Source organism: Schistocerca cancellata, chromosome 6 (assembly GCF_023864275.1).
Source record: "Schistocerca cancellata isolate TAMUIC-IGC-003103 chromosome 6, iqSchCanc2.1, whole genome shotgun sequence".
Lineage (NCBI taxonomy): Eukaryota > Metazoa > Arthropoda > Insecta > Orthoptera > Acrididae > Schistocerca > Schistocerca cancellata.
The window spans coordinates 532,213,087-532,235,104 of NC_064631.1; the positions used below are offsets into that span (position 1 = coordinate 532,213,087).

The following is a 22,018-nucleotide window of genomic DNA, read 5'->3' on the forward strand; positions in this document are numbered from 1 at the left end:
TCGTCGGTGCCACCTTCCATTGTTGAAGGATGTGGGCTGTTTCGCGTATTTTAAGGTCTGAGACCAGAAATTTCTCTAGCTCTAGCAATCGTGGGACGTTGTCAAGCCGCAGTAGTTCTTCCAGTGATTCCCAGATATCATCAGTAGGATTATGTTCGAGCACACTAACTAGGTACTCATCTCACCATCTCGCTTTGTAGTATGTTGTGCAACGACGAAACAATGTGGAGACTAATTCTGTCGTCGATAAAAACAAACGAATTTAATGCTAACAGCTTACTGTAAGCCAAAGAAAGTAACAAAGAATTCAGAGTCGTAAAAAAATCCATTTTGGGTTTTAAGTTCAGGTCCGTACACTCCAGATTGCTTAATTTTGCATTCATCCATTACGGTGATATAGGAATGTTTCACCCGCAAGTGTAACATTCTCTGCTCTCTCTCTCTCTCTCTCTCTCTCTCTCTCTCTCTCTCTCTCTCTCTCTTCTCTCTTTTTCCACGTAATTTGTTAATGAGCCTGAGCCTTTACTGTGTCGTGTTGCTAATAGCACGTGCGCGGAGGTAACCTTCACAATAGTGGCTGTGGACAGTTAGGGCTGATACTTTCCGTCCTGTTGCTACTAGGAATGCTTGCCTCTGTCTTCTACCTGTATTTTGCCGCCTGTTTCGATGGGCTGTGAGGAAGTTTTTCGTGCACGACCTTGTCCTGACGTTCTTCGAATACTTCCCTTTGTCTAGAAGCAACTCTATAGCCGTGAAATTACTCTGAGGCAGTCCATTGCATTTACTGCGTCGCACTGTGACCAACCAGCATCTGATCTTGACAGTGATTTGGCATATCACAGATTCAGCTAAATGACGCATTTAAATCATTGCACCACCGCCACTTGCATCGAAGAGAATGGTACCACTGAAAGCAGACCACTCTTGAAGCTGAATTTTATATTTTCGGCATTAGTCAAGCGACTAATTGTTCGGACAGTGTAAGGGGAATGACCTCCTTCGTCTTCGTGTTTCAATATTGAACGATTGTACCCCAAAGAGATAGGGACAATATTTTATGTGTGTGTGTGTGTGTGTGTGTGTGTGTGTGTGTGTGTGTGTGTGTGTGTGTGTATAGCAGCTGGACAACAACAGTTGATTTACGAGAATATCTTAAGCAATACTTCGGGACTACTCCATAATACCAATCTTCTGTTAAAATTATGTTCGGTGTATAGATGCCCGAATACAGTCCGTGTCTCGACGTGCTTAATAAACTGGGCTTCACTGATTACGCAGGGGGAGAGCTCACGCAGCAGGATCTGATAAACCCATTACCGACGACGGTACATCACATATATAAAGCTAATCACACTTGCGTTGACGCTTAGCAGTACAGAAGATGCCAAGATCTTCTTCCATTCAAGTGCTGATACCGAATTCCGAGATTGTAAATGCAATGTTCTCAACTTGGAAAAACCTATGTCCTTGTCGCTGGTAATAACTTATCACCAGCACCTCTTTATCAAATGCAAGAAACATGTATCCCACCCCACTACACAGGCAGACGTAATAGTTCATTCCGCCTACCTACACACACACACACACACACACACACACACACACACACACACGGCACTTATCAATAAGGAATTATTAAGATATAATCGTATCTCCCTCCCAACAACAATAAACAAGAATCTCAAAAGTAGCATTATCGAAAATTGAAAGCTACTGAATATACCATTATTTTGAACTGCTGTCTTGTATCTTCAAGAGAAGACGACACTTCTAAAGAACTGAAGAGTACCGCAAAAAACCTGACTGACAGAAAACATCGAGCCAACGTTTACACCAGAAGGGGCATCAACATATATTACCAAATTAAAGTCCACCGCCACGTTTCTCTGTCTCTGTGTGAAGGCTAGTTTCATGAACTACTGTTAGGATTGTTGTAGACTGGTTCACGAGAACAGTTTTTTATATAACTTATCAACACTACGCCAATGCCCGTAGGTACTGAGTGTTACACGTGCGAAACCGATATAGGCAGATGTGTTACACGTTACAGCTCATTCAATTCCTTTAATGAGTGTTACGGTCGAATCCTGATGGTCCCAAGTCCACCGCAATGATGTCGTTGGGTCAATATGTGACTACGTAGGCACGGTCTGGTGCAGAGCTCCATGTTCAGCAATGTACGCTAAACGTTGTACCCCGAAACATTTGTGCATGCACCAGAATTGTGGTTCCAACAGAGATGCCTACTTTACAGAGCAGGCAAACCTCCGAACTCCTGGTGGTAGTTTCATTGCCTCATAACAGTAGCGCGTGACCATTCGATCAGCTTCGCCGTTTTCAAGAAACTCGTTCACAGGCTCTGCGTAATAATAATCTGCCATTTGTCGAAGTCACTTATCTCAATTGACTTCCCCATTTGCAGCCCATATCTGCGCTAAGGTGATCCCCCGTCCGTGTCTGGTCCCCTTATATACTTAAGTTACCGCGTCAAGTGCCCACAATGTTACCACGCGGAGTCCAACGCCCCGGTGGGCAGTCGTCATAATGTTCTGGCGTATCAGTGTATTCCACGACAGTTTTTACCCTATACAGCTCCCTGTAGTGCCATGGCAGTTACTCTGCGTCTTAACACATAGCGCATCATTCCATCAGTGTTTTCCACATATTTTTTGCTCTCTGATTCTACGGAGAACCACCTTATTTCTTATCAGTCCATCCAATTTTCTACATCCTTCTATAGCACCACATCTCAAACACTTCTATTCTCTTATGTTCCGGTTGTGCCACAGTCCGTGGTCGCTTCCACGCATTGTTGTGCTCCAAACGAACTTTGTCAGAAATTCTGTTCCTCAAACTGAGGCCTATGTTTGCTACTAGAACACTTATCTTGCCAGGAAGACCCACATTATCCGTGCTAGTCTGCTTTTTATGTCTTCCTTGCTTCGTCCTTTTCCTTCCAAGGTAGCGGAAGTGCTTCATTTGCTTACTTCGTGATCTCCCAGTTTGATTTTATATAAAATACAAATCACGTTTCTGATACTCCTCATTACCTACCTGCTCGTTCGGTTTACTTTCAAGCCACTTTCTATGCTCAGTATGCTGTCGATTCCATTCAGTACCTCTCTAAATTCTTCCTTGCTTTCACTCAGAGTAGCAATTTCATCAGCTAATCTTGTCACTGATCCCGTTTCATCCTGAATTTTAATCTCAATCCTGAATCTTGTTTTCTGTATTTGCTTCTCCTATATGTGTAGGGGAGAAAAACTGCATCCTTGTCTTCAACCCTTTTTAACATTTCCTTCATAATCATCCATTACAGTATATATAGTACATTACCTACCTTTCCCTATAGCTAACTCCTTTGTTATCTCACCAAAGTCTCCAACAGCCTTGACAATGCGTAGCTAGGCAGGCCTGTGTGCCGCCTTAGAAATTCCATTGCCAGAACCAGAATACTGCTGAGCCGCATGTTACAAGACTTAATCGAGTAGGGTTACCACATGCCATGCCTTGATATCTGGGCCTTTCTATGTGACCGGAGAGGCAACCAAAAATGGCATTTACAGTTGCTTGTGACCAATATCGATACTGGTATGCACGCTTCTGCGATACAATATTGCATCGTTCTTCTGAACATCATGAGCTCTGCAATATTGTATTTATCCGCAGATACCACGCAGCGACTTTCAACTAAAACGTCCTCACCTGTACGAATATTATACAATATGTGTACGAGAACAGATTGTGACCACGAACGACGGCATACGGAAGTTGGGGGCCAGCCGTGAGTCGTGCTCGGATAGCCAAAGCTGTTAGGCGACCGCTCGCGTAAAGCGGGAAATTCGGGTTCGAGTCCCGGGCCGGCCCAAATTTTCAATGTCATTCCCTGTACAGCTGATGGTTGTTCGTATTCGCAACTGCGAATAAGTTTCACGTATTTCATAACGGCTGTAATCGCCACAGTGCCTGTTCCTTCAGACATGAATGCATCCCCGAAGGAACATGACATCGTCGTTCTTAACAACAGAGGTACTGCATTATCGTATCGGTGTCTACACGGTGGATATGCAACTCTCCCTCAAATTAGCTGACTGATTTCGAATCTTCCCGCTTTACAAATCAGAGGAAACCTGAAGGTCGCCCATTAAATTTGTTGAAGTTAAATGCCTGGAACAGAGCTGTTCTTAACATGGATGTCTGCTGGGGTCCGTATTAGTTTTGTATGAAGTCGGTCGCTGCACTTTGAAAGAATTATACATCGCTGGTTGTATACACGGATATCTTTTGAACACACGTATTCAAATGTTTATGTTAGTATGACAGAACGGTCAGTTAAGTCTACATTTTTGATGGAGTGACGTTTCTTGCATATCTTAACCTCTTTTCGTAGGTTTTGCTAGTATTGACAGTAGTCTGCAACGGACTTTGCCCTCGTAGGTAAGAGAAAGTCAGAAAAAATTAAGAAAAAACGCTAAATGAAGTACTGTAAGCTCGATTGTAAATATATAGTTACATGAACGGCTTTAGATAAGCAGAGAACAAAAATTCTGTAAGTATTACGGCATTTCGAAGTTCGAAAGTTAGAAAAGTTACGTGCTACTGCTTTCTTTCTTATTGTTGAGAGACGAGATGAAAACCTCCCTTTCAGAAGTAATTACCTGCATGACCTCTGTGTGTCTGCATCTGATTCCTAAATCTCTCTTATTTGCTGGTCATGTATCAACCGCGTTAAACCTGCAGCTGCGAAGAGAGAAAGAAAAAATATTGAAGAGTAAGACAAAATTGCAGCTACGATAAATTATGAGCATATGAACGGCATTTTTGAATGATAACGATTTTCTAGTCGCCACAGTTTCCTCGTATCTACGGAGATACGAACGTTAAAATCAGCTCACGTTACTAGACGTAGTCTACAGAATCTTTTTACGACTCACATTGTTATCACGAGTACTTTCCAGAACTTTACCGAAAAACTTGGTTTACCGATGCGCTTCCAGTCGATGCGAATGAAATGTGGTGTAAGTAACATGAAGTCTCCTGTTAACTTCTTTAAAATTTCTTTTTCAATTATATGGTCTCTCCTGCAGTTCTAATGATACTGAATCAGTATATTTTCTTTTATAAAATGGTGGACGGCATTTCATAAATTTCTCATAAAGTGAAGACTAGTTTGAAAGTTATTCCTTCTGTTCCACCTCACATTCCTGTACACTTTTCCTTAAAGAGGAAATTGTGGCCAAACGAAAAATCACTAGCGGGGCAGAAGGCTTTTATTCAGTCACTCGTCGACAAGTCTGGAGTGGCAATAGAAGAGAGCAAAAGGTAAGACGATGTTCTAAATTTCGCGTTTAAGAAATCGTGTTCCGAAGCTATTCGTTCAAATTGATATGGGAGTTAGAGAACATCAAAACATATCTAGTTATGTTACATATGGTCCCTGACAGCAATTTCTGACGCTAGGGACGATTTACAAGGAAGTTAGTTTAGCATGCTAATTATAGCAGTGGAATTCACAGACACTGCTCGCGCTACCCGTGGCCTGTATGCACGTAGTGCATCGTTGGACCATTGATTGTCGTGTCCGTCAAAAGATTCTCCGCATGTTCCTTAATGGTACCAGCAGCGACGCCAATTCTAGCTACGAGGTCTTCTTTCCACAGCGGTTCCATACACCAGCTGCTTCATATAACGCCAGAGAAAAAATCCAGACACGTGCGGTCAGGTGATCTGGGGCCACATCAACCGATCCACTGATTCCTGAAGGTAGCTCTCAGATGATTCCTCACAACAGTGCTGAAACGGGCTGGTGCCCCACGGTGCTGAAAGTACATTATTTTTCTAACGTTCAGAGGTACAGCCAACAAGTACAAGTACACATAGTAGTTTTAAATGGCTATACTCATCCCCAGTCGGTGACACAGACACAGCTTACATCAACACCACTAGCAAAATGTTCCCTAACATTACAGATTGACTTCAGACACCATATGTTCCTTGTTGAAATATACTAGTTTTGATGTTTCCCATCTTCTGTATTAATTTGAACGAATAGTTTAGAAACACCATGTATATGCATAGATTATCTGACGTACTGGATTAGCAGCAATCTGTGAATGTGTTGTGATGATGCTGTAGTATGGAAATGTGCCCTAGTTGAGTGGCTGTCGGAGGATACAGGATGACTTAGAATTTCCATTTATTGTTATGAATGGTAGCTTACGCTAAATGTAGAAAAATGCGTACTGATGCAGATGAGCAGAAGAACCAATCCTGTATTGTTGGAATATAGAGTTGGTTATGTGCTACTTGAAACAGCCACGTCGATTAAATATGTAAGAGTATCAAAATGTTCAAACGTGTGTGAAATCTTATGGGACTTAACTGCTAAGGCCATCAGTCCCTAAGCTTACACATCACTTAACCTAAATTGTCCTAAGGACAAAAACACACACGCATGCCCGAGGGAGGACTCGAACCTCCACCCGGACCAGCTGCACAGTCCATGCCTGCAGCGCCTTAGACCGCTCGGCGTAAGAGTATCGTTGAAAGCGCTATGAAATGAAACGAGAACGTTAGATCGATAGTAAAAGGCGAACGATCAACAGCGGTTTATTGAATAATCCTGGGAAACTGTAGCTCATCCAACAAGGAGATCGCGGTCAGAACACCAGTACGACCCATTCTCGATTTGCGCACCAATGATTGGAATATTGGGATCCTCCACCTCCTCCTCTCCCCCCAAAAGGTGGGATTGAAGGAAGACATCCAAGCGGTGGGCTGCTAGATTTGTTTCCGGTATGTTCGATCAGAACGCTAGTGTTACGGAGACGGCTTTTGAACTCAAATGGGAATCCCTGGTACGGAAGACGTCCTTTCCGGGAAACACGGAGAAAAATTCAGGTAACTGGCATTTGTGGCTGACTGCAGAAAGATTCTGCTGAAGGCAATGTACTTTTCTCTTAAGGACTGCAAAGAGAAGAAGTAGGAGGAGGATGAGGAGGAGGAAAAGAGAAGGAAGGAAAAGAGAAGGAAGGAAAGAGAAGGAGAAGAAGAAGAAGAAGAAGAAGAAGAAGGAAAGAGAAAGAGAAGGAGAAGGAGAAGAAGAAGGAAAGAGAAAGATAAGGAGAAGAAAAAGGAAAAAGAAAGAGAAGGAGAAGAAGAAGGAAAGAGAAGGAGAAGAAAAATTAGGGCTCGCACGGAGAAATCTTGACTTTTTCCCCTACTCCATTTGGAGTGGAACAAGAAAGGGAATGACTAGTAATGGATTAGGTACCCTCTGACATCCAATGTATGGCATCTTGCGAAGTATGTATGTAAACGTGGATGTAGACGTAATAAACAAGGTGACCCGAAAGTCCGTTAACATTTGAAAATTCAATAATTCAAGGAATAATGTAGGTAGAGGGTTGAAAACTGACACACATGTTTGAAATGACGCAAGGTTTTACTGAAACCAAAGAAACGCACAAAATAACCAACAGAAGAGGCTTCATACGATACAAGAGCAACAGTTAGCATAACAATTGATTTTGAGCAAAGACGATGTTCTTTGTAACAACTGCTCAACAAGTCCGCCGTCATTCGTCAACAATGCCTGTAGTCGAAGGACAATTCTGTGAGCAGCGCAGTTCAGCGTTGTCAGTAGGTGTGGTGTGTTGTCTTTAAGCATCCATAAGGAGGTTGGACGGTCGCGGTAGACTTGCGACTTGAGGTAATCCCACAACCACTAATCACACGGCTTGAGATTTGGGGAGGCCAAGCATGAGGGACGCCGCGGCTCATCACGTGATCCAAACGATGTACGCAACACATCTTTCACACTTGTAGCAGTATGGGGTTGAGCGCCATCCTGCATAAAATTCATACCCTCCAGCGCGTGCATATCAGCCAAGTTAGGGATGGTGGGATTGCCTCTCTCACTGCTACGCGTTTTATACACGATTCTCATGCGTCGCCACTGACTTGTTGCTGTCCAGCACCATCTTTTTGCCAGTTCTTGTGCTCGTTTTTTGTTTCGATAAAATCTAATGTCGTATTTATCTCATTACCTATATTATTCCGTGAATCAGTGCGATTTCAAATGTTAACGGACTTTTGGGTCACCCTGTATAACAGCATTATCATGAATACTTTAAAAGTACTCAGTAAGGCATCTAGTTTACAAATATGAATTGTTAGAGAACTACTTTTCAAGGGATCTGGCATTTCAGAACAATTGAAAAGGGTCTACTTTTGAAAGAGATTCGGAAGCTCTGATTTAGAACGTAATCCGAAGTATGGGACTTTCTATCTTCCAATAAATCTGGGAACGAAAATACTGGAGCATCTAGTTAACGAACTGGAAACACATTCCGACAGTGCATTAGGTTTTATGGCCCATCACATCACCTCTGCTCCTCAGAGCAGAATCCAAATTGCCCTGTTCGCACTGAACGACAACAGGAATCGCGTGTTGCGGCGCAATAGTTATGGCACTATACTTACATTAAGGAGAAAGCTACTTTTCTAACACCACTAAATACCGTTTTAGGTTTTTCGTTGTTCCCGTAGCTGACTTCAGGCAAATGGTGGGTTATTTCTAAACTTTCTGGACGTTGTCCATCCACATCCACATCAGCTAATGCTCAGTATCTGGCGGCATCAAGATTGACGACATATTACCTTTCTGCCTAGGTAGGAACAGTAGTGGTTCTCTGAGACAACCCAAACGAATTCCATTTTTTTGGAAGCAGAGTTCTAGACCAACCATGAACTTAAACAGCAACATATTACAGTCTTGGAATGAAATATTTGTAATGCAGTTATTCTACTGGAGTCGTTGATATCTGTTGCCTTTGGAGCTCAGTATTAAGTAAATAGGAAGGTTTTTAAGTTGGCAGTGTTTCCCCCTCTAGTCTCAGGCAAAGTAAAAGAAAAATGACGAGTCTTTTTGAAATTCATACTCAGCTAAATAAAAGTCTGAAAACTACTCTTATCTGGGACTCAGTTGAATTTGGTGCGTTTCATTTTTAAGAGACGACGAAGTTAAAAATAACAAAAATAAATGAAAAAATAAATAAAATAAAAATCACTACAATTGAAATTATTTGTTTAATGGAAAAGCGTTTTACTGTTTATAACGGGAATGCGCTACTTTAAAGGTTTCACTCTTCTGCGGTAATTAAAAGAATGTGTTACTTTTCTTCCTAGCAATACCAGTATCAGATTTGAAGACCAGGAACTTGTTCCGTGCAGATGCTGACACGGAGTCCCCAGGCGACTCACCCATGAGAAGCCGATGCATGCGATGGCTCCGCACAGCATGTCTGCAACGATGGCGGGGTACGAGTTGGCCGTGGGGAAGTACGCGTGGAACCGCGGCGACTGCCAGTGCGTGACCTGCACAACAGACACACACCGTCTTTAGTTGTCCTAATCTAATGAAGCTCTTAAACCAGGTCACATCACGGCCCATGTTCTGGGCGCCAAATAATTATGTCTGCAATAAAGGTTTAATAAAAATACACATTGAGAACTGAATTTATAGAAATGAATTTATAGGATAAATAATTTTATGGGATTAGTTTATGTTACATGATGATCATCTGGCCAACTGGGCAGGTCCATCAGTGGTTCAGCATTCTCCAACACTCCCGGTTTTCTGCCATCATTTTCGTATCTATTTTTCTTGATGACGTCAGTTAGCCGGTAGCTGCTTCTTTCTCTCGTCCTCTTCCTAGTCAAAATTACTTATTACAGTCCCTTCTCATTTAGCCCGTTTTCTCTCTTTTGTTTCCAATATTTATCTGTTCTTATTCACCCTTTGTAACAACCTCATTTTTTATCAGTCCATAAAAATGCCTTTCGAAGCCTACCCAGGAAAATAAATCTGTGAAAAGTAATTACACAAAAGGAATAGTGTAGAGCGCCCACCAGCAAACCTGGGACAGACATGTTAGTAACATAGAATATAATATTCATGGTCAACAGCACATAGCGTGTAAGACTTTCAAAATGTCCAATAAAACTAAAGAATACAAGTTGTCTAAACAATATTGCGAAGGAGGGTAGATCAAATACCATAAAAACCTATGGTGTAATGCTAACGTAGAAGAGAAGAAAGGAAAATTATCCAGAAATATAAGTAAAAGGCCTAGGTGACATAATAATGAAGGAACTCACAGCAGCCTTGAAGACCTCAAAAATCGAAAACCAAAACGTTTAGATGAAATTAATGAAAAATTAATTAAATGTCGTGGATTGTCACTGCGCTGTAAACTGTTTACCAAGTGCTGGAAGAAAAAAGATGTACCACGAAATTGGAAGAGAGCAAAAGTAATATATCGATATATAAAATATATTTTTTCTTCATGTAAAAACTACTGAAGGATAAGTTTACGGGACACAGCTTGTAAACTTCAAGCAAGAATTTTAAACTTAATATTGAAAACAGAAGAATGTTAGTTAGTGGAAGAACAGGTCCGATTTACAAAGTGTCGATCAATTACTAACGTTTTATTTCACGCCAGCTTATTGAACAGCAGAGGATTTAACAAAGAGACAGCTATTGTTTTTATATATTGAGAAAACTTTTGATAATGTGGTTAGAGAGAAGTTATGGAGAATAATGGAGCACAGGTTACTCTTTACAGTTTATATCCGTCATCGAATATCTGTATAAAGGAACAACAATAACCGATACAAATACAGTAAATAAAAGGAGTAAGCCAACGCTGTGGTTTGTCCCCTACACTGTCCAATGTTTTCAATGGCATGCAGTTTGCAGATAGTTGTACATAAACAAGTCAGTAAAGCTAAAATCACTCTTACGTGCTAATTACGTTAATTTAATTTTTTCGAGAGATGACCATTTATAAAAAGCAATTTACGAATCAAATCAAATAGTCACAGAATATGATACGAAAATATCTTCTATTAAATCTCTGTCAATGGCATTTTGTAGAAAATAATCAGTGAGAACCAAGACAGCTGATGAAAAAACAGCAGAGTAGGCAAAATATTCGAACGTCTTCGAGGTAAGATGTCGTACGAATATGAAGAAGTTATACAGAGTAAGTTCAATAGATTTGAGAGTGTATTTGGAACAATTAATAAAACTTGAAAAGCGTAAAACACGGGAAGAAACACGATAAATTTTGTGAAACAACAGCGTTGCCAAGCCTATTATATCTATGTGAATCGTGTGAGTACTGACAGACAAAAAAAGAAAAAAGTACAAGCAGTAGAAATGAGCTTTCTTAGAGAATTGAAGGGATGTGAAAGAGCAGAGATAATAGAAAATGAAAATACTCGAGTTGAAAATCTGAAGTGTGAAGACAAACTGGATCAAAAAAGGATTGTAGCGACCATCTGCGAAGAATAGTTCCAGAGAGACTACCACGTCGGATAAAGAATTCAAAACCAAAAGGGAAAGAGAGATCCTGAAAGACCGAGAAATAGATGGTAACCGTAACAGACCACAAGTGGTCTCATATGGAAAGTGTAGAAGACGAAATGTCCAACACCTCTCCCAGTTTTAATACCTTCTGTCTAAACGGGTTCAGTAAGTTAAATGAGCTGGGTGGCAGGTTGGTTGCTAAACTCCTGATAAAAATGCTCTTAAAAATGTGGTGCAGAAATGTGAGGCAATGAGGCATCGAAGATGGTATGAACACGTTTTTGATCCTTGCAAATTGGCCAAACAGCAAGATAAAATCTTTACTACACGATGATTTAGGAGTACAAATATTTAACTACTGCTCACAGCGCAAATTTCTCCCAAGACTTTTCGCCAGAGTTGCACTAGACCCACATGATCTATGGGATTGCAGTTTTAATGTTTATAGCGGCCAGAACTGGGTAGATGATGAATTGACGAGAGAGTAATGGTGGCCATAGGATGGCCAGCAACCTATCAGCAACGACCGGCTCCTGTGACAGCAGCCTTCCATCTAGTGTCAACAGGTTGGGAAGACTGCAAGCTATCAGCAGTAGACTGTGCACCAGGAGTGACGGTAACTGGCAAGGCTCGGTGGTAATGACATCTACTGAGCCATCCTGACGCCTTGAAGAGCACGACAAACCAAGTTCTCCAAATGCACTTCGGCAACGCTACAACCGAACAGTACTGTCCCATAAGGTTTTCTTGCCGTTGCTCTTCCTTTCCCATTGCTGATTCCCAATGCCTCGTCTGCCGTACGTTCTGGAGCCAGTAGGGTGTGGTATTATCAACTCGTAGCTACCGCTTAAGTCTTCTTGGTGTTACTTGGTTCATTTGTCAAATAAATTCCCGCCAGAAACACGTTTCAATAGGAATTTAACCCTCTAGCTGAGGAAAAATTACTTCACGTCCACCTATTTGCCATGACACGGAAACTTCGATCTAATTGAAAGAAAAAAGAACCATCCCCTGCCTGGAGTGTCAGTCTGTGGAACTCATTGGGCGTTCTAAGAGTCACCTCTTATTCCGGATTGTTAATACATTCGACAGTGACAGCTGCATCTTTCAAGTTAAAGAATCGGAAGTGGTAGCCGTCCTCTGTCGCATCCCTGAAGCTCCACAACATTAGAACGATCCTCCGGTTGTTACGAGTCAGTGTTTGGGATGGGATGCTTTTAACGAATGAAATAAAATGATCGTAGGGCATTTATTGGCCGGGATATCCCCTTAGGAGTTCGGCCGCGGTTTTGAAAGTCTTTAGTTGATGCCACTTCGGCGACTTGCGTGTCAATGATGATGATGAAAGACACAAAACACCCAGTCAACTGCCGGGAATCGAACCCGGGCCCCCATGCGTGGTAGGCGGTAACGCTACCGCTGTGCTCTGGAGGCGTACGCTGTCAACGAATAATGTTGATCATTGAACGTGTATGAGATTTCGTGGGTTGAGAGCTCGCTTGTGAACCGAAAATAGTAGAAAGTAATACTACTCATTGAACTCTTAATAGAATGTAGCATGCCACTGACAGATTCAAAGACTAATTCAGTATGGCGAAAAGTAGGAACTCTGAAGTGCGCACAGCGGCTAAATTAAATGCTGGTGCTCGTGATTTAACGTTGCTTTGTCAGTGTATACATCATGTGGCTCTATGGGCTATAGACGTCATATTTCCGATTGTTTGTCGGAATTTTTTCTCGCAGTTATTGGTTTATATCGTGTTTACCACTTCCACAAAGAACAAAATTATTAATGTAATTAAGAAAAATTATTGCAGACTCACCCCTGGCATGATGATGCGTTCGACGTCCGCCATCACGTCCTGCCATTTCTCCGGTTTCTGTGGGGCCTCGTCAGGCAACAGCGGGCGCAGGTAGCCTGGACTCACCTTCGGTAATACTTGTCTGAAACACAAATAGTGTGTTAACTTTTTCCGTAGGGAGGGAAGGGAGGCAGGGAGTGGATGGCAACGACAATTCCACTTCATGAAGAGTACATTGTTATAACAACATTTTTTTTTGTAATTGAGACAATGAAGCAAAAATAGAGTCCGCGACACTCTAAAAGAGAATCGTATGAGTATGTTCTAGAGTCCTCATTATTGCTGAACTAAAATAAAATCAAGATACAAAATACGGCAGTTTTGCAGCAACAAATCGCCAAAATACCGCAAGAAGAATGCTTCAAAGCAACAGTGCACTGTAAATTCAAGTTGGCTCTGAGCACTATGGGACTCAACTGCTGTGGTCATCAGTCCCCTAGAACTTAGAACTACTTAAACCTAACTAACCTAAGGACATCACACACATCCATGCCCGAGGCAGGATTCGAACCTGCGACCGTAGCGGTCGTGCGGTTCCAGACTGTAGCGCCTTTAACCGCTCGGCCACTCCGGCCGGCTAATTCAAGTCTACTACTTCAAAATGAAATCCAGTAAGACAGCAGAGACTATAATACCTCAAATAAGAACGTCATTGGAGGCTGATTGTATTTATTTTTGGAAAGAGGAGGAAGTGTGAATGAACACTACACATGGTATTAGTTTATTTTGGGCGCTATAAGGCTCACCTAACAATACAACTGTAAAATAAGTGCTGTTTCCGAGATGTTACATAAACTTTCATAGAAGTGCAGTAGTAAAAATTTATCAATTTAAGATAAGGAAAGGACTCAATGAAAAGTTAAGAAAGCCAAACGTGGTACAGGATAAATCTATCAGTGAAATACGAGAACGTACTAATTATTATTAGTACAATGCAATACTTTTTATTGGTCTGTACGTAGTTGCTACCATTGTGTGTTGCAGAAACCAAATTAACTGGACCTGTGTGCTTTGTTTTGCTGAGAGATGTGCTCTTAAGCTTCCTGTAAGATATCCCACTTTATTTTCGTGCATGTACGTGGGAACTATTTATTTACAACCACTACGAAAAAGTTACATGTTTGCATCTGTTACCGTCCTTCAAAATAGTCACCAACGTTGTGTAGAACCGATTGCCAGCGATGTGGAAGGCGTAGTACACGGTTAGCAGAGCCTGTTCTGTTGATGGTGCGAATGGAGCGGTCTACTGCCTGTCTAATCGCTGGAACAGTTCTGAAGCGAATGCCACGAAGTGGTTCCTTCACCTTCGGATTCACATCAAAGTCACAAGGACTTAAGTTCGGGGATCTCCCAGTCCCATCGACCGAATAGAGCACCCACAGCTCGCGCTGTACACGAGTAATGAGTGTGTTGGGGGTGGGACACTACGAATGTAGTGTGTGGACATACAAGGTGAGAATGTGGGTCTCGTGGGAGGCGCAGGCGCGCTATCCTCTGTGCCCTCGGTGACTCAGATGGATAGAGCGTCTGCCATGTAAGCAGGAGATCAGACGTTCGAGTCCCGGTCGGGACACACATTTTCACCTGTCCCCGTTGATATATCAACACCCCCCCCCCCCCCCACACACACACACACACACCCTCGTTAGCAGCAACTGGATACGTGCAACACAACGTACATATTAGTTTCGCACGAAACATGGTCAAAACCAAATATTAGGGAGAAAGTATGTACTGAGAAATTACAGAAATTCGTAGTGTCATGCAGTAAAGCTAAAACAAAATATGAATAAACATCAAAGCTGTTTTATTCCTTTCCTGGGTTTGCTGTTAACGAATTGTTCGCTGATTTATCGGTCGGCTGTTAAGAGGCTTAGCGTGGTGGCATTACAATTGCATCTGCCCTCTTCTCATTCCTACCGAATTTTCCCCAGAAAGTACACTACTATTTTCAAGAACGAAAAAGCGGTTGAGGATGATCAGACTTACAGGCATTCCGATCACAATATAACACCCAACAGAAGAAAGAACAATTGCGTCGCCAAAAAAACTATCTTGGACATACTGTGAAGGAAGCACTGAATATTGTGTCTTGCTGTCTGCTGGTGGCTTGTCTACACCACTTGCCACCTTGTGATGTAGTGAAATTTTAATGAGAGCGAGTTGCTTAAATTCGAAAATGGGAATACTAGTTTCCTGTAGATCATTTAATAACCACGTATCTACCTCTAATCGTCTGTAACTCCATCACATTCCAACACGTCCGTCGCTTGGATCCTTAATGAGCGTGCTAGTGGCTTGCAACAAGAAGTCTGGTTCCAAAGCATTACCCTTAACGAAGCACAAGTGACGCAAACGAGGAAAAGCAACGGACCGACTACACAACCTTGTGCCACTCCCCATCTTAAGAGTATGGCCCACTTAGATGTGAGGCCACTATTTCATAACGCTGTACGGCTACCTTTTTTATTTGCTACAGTTTAGATTGGAATGGAACCGGCTGTGGAGTTTCTCATTCATCCGTCATGTTCCAGTTTAAGCAGATGTGTCATAAGCCGCAAAGCTAACAGCCTTACGTCTAGTCAGAGATACCTCTTGTTTTCTTGTGAATACAGTTGCAACATATGATACTTTGTAACTACGTTTCAGGTTGATTACCAAACGTCTGTTTAACACATTCTTTCCGTACCTAGCTCGCTGTTCTTCCGTCAGTCGTCCTCAGCTTTAACGTGTCCCTAGACTGATAACAATATAGAAGTGAATGTCAGAGTTTTTGGAATTAATTATGTAATGCACGGCCATGTATCTTAGGTTACAAAAAAAGTGTTAATTATATCACTAGATAGAAGCGTGGTCAATATTATTTTAGCATAAGAATAAACGTGCTTTACATTTTGCAACATCTGTCTATCTGACAACGTCAGTGTTCTCTACACAGGGTTAGGATAGTTCTCGTTGGACAAGTTACATGAGTGCCACACGGTATGTCTACTTCATCGGCTCCACAGTGCAAAAGCACGCCAGTACCTCGCGTAAGAGATCAAGTACATGTAAAGCTCATCGTAATTGCAACAAAGGTCTCACTGATGTAGCATCCCAGCTGTACTCTTACACAAAACAAAAACCATTCGCAAATTACTCTGCCGCTGCCGCTGTCCATCTCCCAAACAAGCTATCGTATTATTTGCACACAAATGCCCCGTTGCTTTTTTAAAAACGTCAAAGCGCTTGCTTTTGTAAACATATATTCTCTCTAAAAAAAGATAACGTAAATACATCAACAAAAGTTTTGCATGAACTCTATTTCGAAATTCACGGCACAAACAAAAATTGGCTCTGGGGTATGAGTATATATTAGTAATGTGGCCGGATTACAACGTTAAAAAATAAACATTTGTGTAACTACAAAATCGTCTGCTTCCCATGGGCGGTTTTTTGCAGCACTCTCGAGCAACGTCAATGCTTGGTGGAACGTCGCTTTGTTCGTATGCAGTATTGAATCCGTCAAGGTATATCATCAATAAGATCAAACCAGCCATAGTCCAAATTGCCACACACTCCAATAACTATTCTGCCTAAGTCGTACAGAAACGTGGTCGTTGTCGACATCCAAAAACAGCTCGTTTCAATCAATACCACATATTTTCGATTGGATTGAAGTCCGGGGAACAGGCAGGTCACTCCATTCTTGTGACCCCAGCACGCTCAAGGAACGTGTTCACGAGATCAGCATCTTGAGCACGCGAGTAAGAATTCACCGAGGTAAAACTGTCACCGAGATGGCTCAAATGGCTCTGAGCACTATGGGACTTAACATCTGAGGTCATCAGTCCCCTAGAACTCAGAACTACTTAAACCTAACTAACCTAAGGACATCACACACATCCATGCCCGAGGCAGGATTCGAACCTGCGACCGTAGCTGTCGCGCGGTTCCAGACTGTAGCGCCTAGAACCGCTCAGCCACTCCGGCCGGCGTCACCGAGATGAAACTGTCACCGAGATGATGGCGATACGATATCGCTAATTGGTTACAGAATCTCGTCCCTATAACGTAGAACAGTAAGAGTTCCTTCCGCAACCACGAGAGGTTTACAGTTGCTCCATGTAAAGCCACCCCCAAATATCATTCCAGCGTCATCTTGTTCATCCTGTTGCGCATGTGGGACACAGTGTTTTAGGCGTTTGATGTTACAGGGTTGTCGCCAAACACGTTGCCTCCTATTATCAGAGTACAAACAGATTCGAGTTTCATCCGTAAACAACACCCTACGCCAATCCTAGGGTGCCCATTCTGCACGGCTTTTCGCTCCCTGTATCGAAGCCCATGTGCGAGATAGTGCTCGACTTGGTCGTCGGGAATGGATATTCGTATGATGCGATATATGACGTCCCGTAGCCTCTTTGAACGCCGAATTCAGTTATGGAGCTCTCAGCCTACGGGTGCTTAGACTCTTAAAGTCTTAGGTATCGATCATCCTGTACCCTTGTCGAGCACTGTGTGTGCGGCGTGAGTCCTCAACACTTGCTGTCAACTGGAACCGGCTGCACGTCCTCATCACATCCTTTTAGACACCGTTGGATAGGTCGAGCAACTTCCCTGATTGACAAGCCTTTTATGCGTAACGTGGAGCCGGACACTGGCCGCGGTGTCCTTCGTGGCATGATGGATGTTCACTCTACTGTCCAGCAGACGTTTCTAACGAGACCCTACTGGTGCTATTCTCTCAAGTGAAATGCTACAATCCATTCGAGTGTGGCGTTCTATCCGTAGGTAACGCTCATGACAACTGTACATGTTAAAAAACAACGTCAGGGATGACGTTACTATCGGTACTTTCCACAATAGCAACACACTTGCAGAACGTATCGGGGTGATGCAGAATTTTGTTGGTGTATGTATATGGCCAGTTCTCACTGTCAAACGATAGAGTGAATTCACACGTCTCGCACCACCACCACCACCACCACCACCAACACCACCCTTCCTCTTCAATACGTGTGCTCTACAACGTTGCTCTTTCTCTCCCTCTCCCACCCTTTCGCACAAGTCCATGGACACCAGTAATCTTACCTTAAATTTATCTATCTGTAGTTTGCTTTTGTTGCTCTATTTTTCATGAACGAATATAGAATTTTTCTGCTAGAACTACTACTGTTTCCGCTATTTATGACAGTTTTTCTAGGCGGTGGATTTAAGATTTAAGTGCCTTTACAACGAACATATCGTAATAAATGTAGTGTAGTATTTTTAGATTGTGTGGTTAGATGTATCAGAGGGTCTGATGACTTTACTATTGCTTTAACAGAACAATACTCTAACAGACTGGTCACAACCCACCCTCGTAGCTTCAATAGCCGGAAAGCTTGAAATTCCTAAGTTTGTAATATAGCGTTCCTTGAACAGTTGTCATTTAAATACGGCAAAATAATGTTCCTAAGCGACTGAAATCAACAAAGAGAATGTTTAAAGAAGTAAGGAAATTTTGAAATGAAAAACTGAGAATGTTGTCTAATTCCTGTGACATACAGACGTGATTAAGGGAAAGAACTACAAACGTCGCTAATGGGTTTACACGATCTTGTTATTCTCTTAATGCCGCGTGTCGCGAATTTGCATAATACCAATAAATGGTAGGCAAAGTGTTTTTGAACGCTGGAGTTTGTAGGTACAGATTCTCTGACGTGTGCCGCCATTTCTTGAGTGTTTCTGATACTTCTACAGCCACTTGCTATTCGCGGCTTGCCTTTGTTCACGACACACACACACACACACACACACACACACACACACACACACACACACACACACGAGCATGCGCGCCTGAAAAGTTATCGCCATTGTTTGGAACATTACAGCTAGGTAGGCCTACAGAGGTAAGTTTAATTCTGAAAATTGTTTGATCGTTCTGTAGTATCTGTGACATGACTTAGATCACATTTTGCTCTAAAAAAAATAGGCACGCGTGCTAGATGGATCAGGAAATACTGTTTGTGTAAAATACGCATCATAAGTACTTTCTTATCTATGCGTGCGCATACCTGAGATGAAATCATGTGAAGTAAAAAATATTTCCGTTCATTTGTAGCATTGTAACACCTTAGTGTCCAGTTGGTTCCATTATTTACATATATGTATAATTTATTATAAGTCTCCAATAATTCATACTACTATCCGACCTCAACACTGCTTTGACTGCCTACATTTCATAATTAGTGTGACGTGAAAAGTACTGAACTGCTGATTCTTTCAAAACGATACGTTTTAGCGAGCCCCAATGTTTTATGCTTCATGAAATGCAAGTGGACATTCCATAGCTCGTGTACCACGTGTGGCAGTATCTGTGGCAGTTTCGAAATTCCCTGCAATAGACAAAATGATCTGCTAGAATTCAAACCCAGAATAGCAGAGGAACTCTGAAATCAGGGAAAATACAAAACAAAAAAGAAAAAGAGAGGCCTTCAGCCAGTATAGAGGCGGAACTACTATGCAGGAATCGGGGGCCAACAAAACCGGTTCGATCTAAGTCTAGCCGAGCTCCTGCAGTAGGTCACTGGCCTTAGGTTATAGGCACAGAACAAAAGATGTAGCAGACCTAACTGCGAGAGACAGAGACAATATTCTTGTGCAGTGTTCATCTGTTTATGCGAACTTCACGAATAAGGCTATATTTTATTATAGATAATTATTTAAGAAGTATCCCACCACGTATTTTTCGTTCTTTGTCATGTAAATCCTATCAATGTACCGTCAAAATGATAAATAAAATCTTTTACTACGTGAAGCATTGCAGATGTTCAGTTTCCATAATGCCTGTTGTCGCAAATATGCGACATACCCAGTTATACCTGACAGGTAGAACGTATCTTAGATTTGATGTTGCGTACTGTACAACACTCCATTACTGATTTACAAAATATGATTTTTGATTTTTTCTTGGAAGTAGTAATTTATTCAGTTATTAATAGGTTAATTTCGATACTCATGGTACCGTAATTATTTATTTATTGCTTATTTAGCCCGACCAGGAACAACACATATAGAAGTTTTTATAAAAACATTCACAAAAATTATAGACAATAATAATAATAATAATAATAGAAAAGGGCATTTAGAATGATATAGATTAGTTTGGGACATTTGAATACGTGTTTAGCACTATAGAAGCGGAAGAGATAAAGAAAGAGAAGATGAAATGACAGTGACAGTTACTCTTAGGAAAGAACGGATTTTAAATAAAAAACTTTAACATGGGGGAGGTAGAACCGACTAGAATGAGCTGCAGACAAATATGGGGAGAGATGGCTATCGTGATGGAAGGTGAGTTTCTCCAATTTTTTGGGGGGAGGTAGAACCGACGAGAATGAGCTGCAGACAAATATAGGGAGAGATGGCTATCGTGATGGAAGGTGAGTTTCTCCAATTTTTTTGAGGAAGATTGTTCCAAGTCGGGTTCCCGATCTTTATCAGCATGATTTAGAGAACATGACAGTGTTATATGATGGTACTGAAAGAATTTTATTTGGGGGAGAACGAGTATTTTTGTTGTTCTCCTTAGACAATAATGTAGGAGTTGAAGATAAGAGGCAGAGGTATGATTGATACGAAGAGAGAAGAGTTTGATAGTCTCTATGCATATCGGCACAAAGCCGTAGGCAGGAGTGATATGATCGAAGTAGCTTATGTTAAAATGTAGTGCACACAAGCATTCACCGCCAGTTCTAGCCTTTGTGAGCTATATCGTACGAAAGTCCTTGGACAACAGTATCACAGTCAAGTATGGGGAGTAATAGCGACTGTACGAGCTTCTTTATTCGGGAGGACGACGGTTCAATCCCGCGTCCGGCCATCCTGATTTAGGTTTTCCGTGATTTCCCTAAATCACTCCAGGCAAATGCCGGGATGGTTCCTCTGAAAGGGCACGGCCGACTTCCTTCCCTAATTCGATGAGACCGATGACCACGCTGTCTGGTCTCCTTCCCCAGACAACCAACCAACCGAGCTTCTTTTAAACTCTGAAGGAAATACTTTTATTATTTTTTATAATGAATGAATTGACGCCGACCCATTCTTACAGACTGCAGCTGTGTGTTCAGTGCGATCGAATCTAAGTAATGATCCCGAATAAAGTGCAGACTCTTTTACAGAAGACAAAATGTTATTTCTGCGCCGTTTAGGATTAAGAGCGGAAGAGTTTCATTTAACTGACGTGGTAGTAAGTCTCTCGTGAGCGTCTAAGATTACTAGCGTTATGGATGAGTTAAGTTTGTTAAGTTTCAAACCCACGTTCTGCACCCACTCATATAAGTAAATCAGCATTTGCATGCTGGATGGCTATGCACTTGTTTGTTGGACTTGCACTTAGTATAACAAGGTCGTCAGCGTACAGGTGATATTTGCGATGGGAATGACTAGTTGATTTGAGGAGCCCTTGATACTGCTCGTACATTCCTCCATTTAGTTCCAGTCATTGTACAATGTTGGCTGGATGTAAAGTACGAGTGGAACAACTGCACAGCACTTTAAGAAAAAATTTGCCTTGTGAGTTTAGCAAGTAGACTGTCAAAGTCAATAGTTTCGAAAACTTTGCTGAAAACCAAAAGGCAAATAATAGTCAGTTGTTTGTCCATAGCTTGTTTCAAGTCGTCAGTCAATTTTATAAGAGCGTTCGCCGTGCTGCGATTTTCCGGAAACCATGGACAAAAGCAGACGTGGAAGATTCTTGCTTCCAGGGCTGTTATTTCGCACGCACAGTACAGAAATCTGACAATGTGCACAT

At 41.9% G+C, this 22,018-nt stretch overlaps 1 protein-coding gene across 2 annotated transcripts in view; it reads right to left on the bottom strand.

Annotated features, from left to right (window-relative positions):
* LOC126088582 (aromatic-L-amino-acid decarboxylase) overlaps positions 1 to 22,018 on the bottom strand; it is a 211,129-nt gene that overhangs the window by 97,035 nt on the left and 92,076 nt on the right. For both annotated transcript variants that reach the window (XM_049906780.1, XM_049906779.1), the window contains exons 3-4: positions 13,201 to 13,321; positions 9,265 to 9,378 (exon numbers count right to left, since the gene is read on the bottom strand). In XM_049906780.1, the coding sequence (XP_049762737.1) occupies positions 9,265 to 9,378; positions 13,201 to 13,321 (235 nt within the window). The remainder of the gene's footprint in view (positions 1 to 9,264; positions 9,379 to 13,200; positions 13,322 to 22,018) is intronic.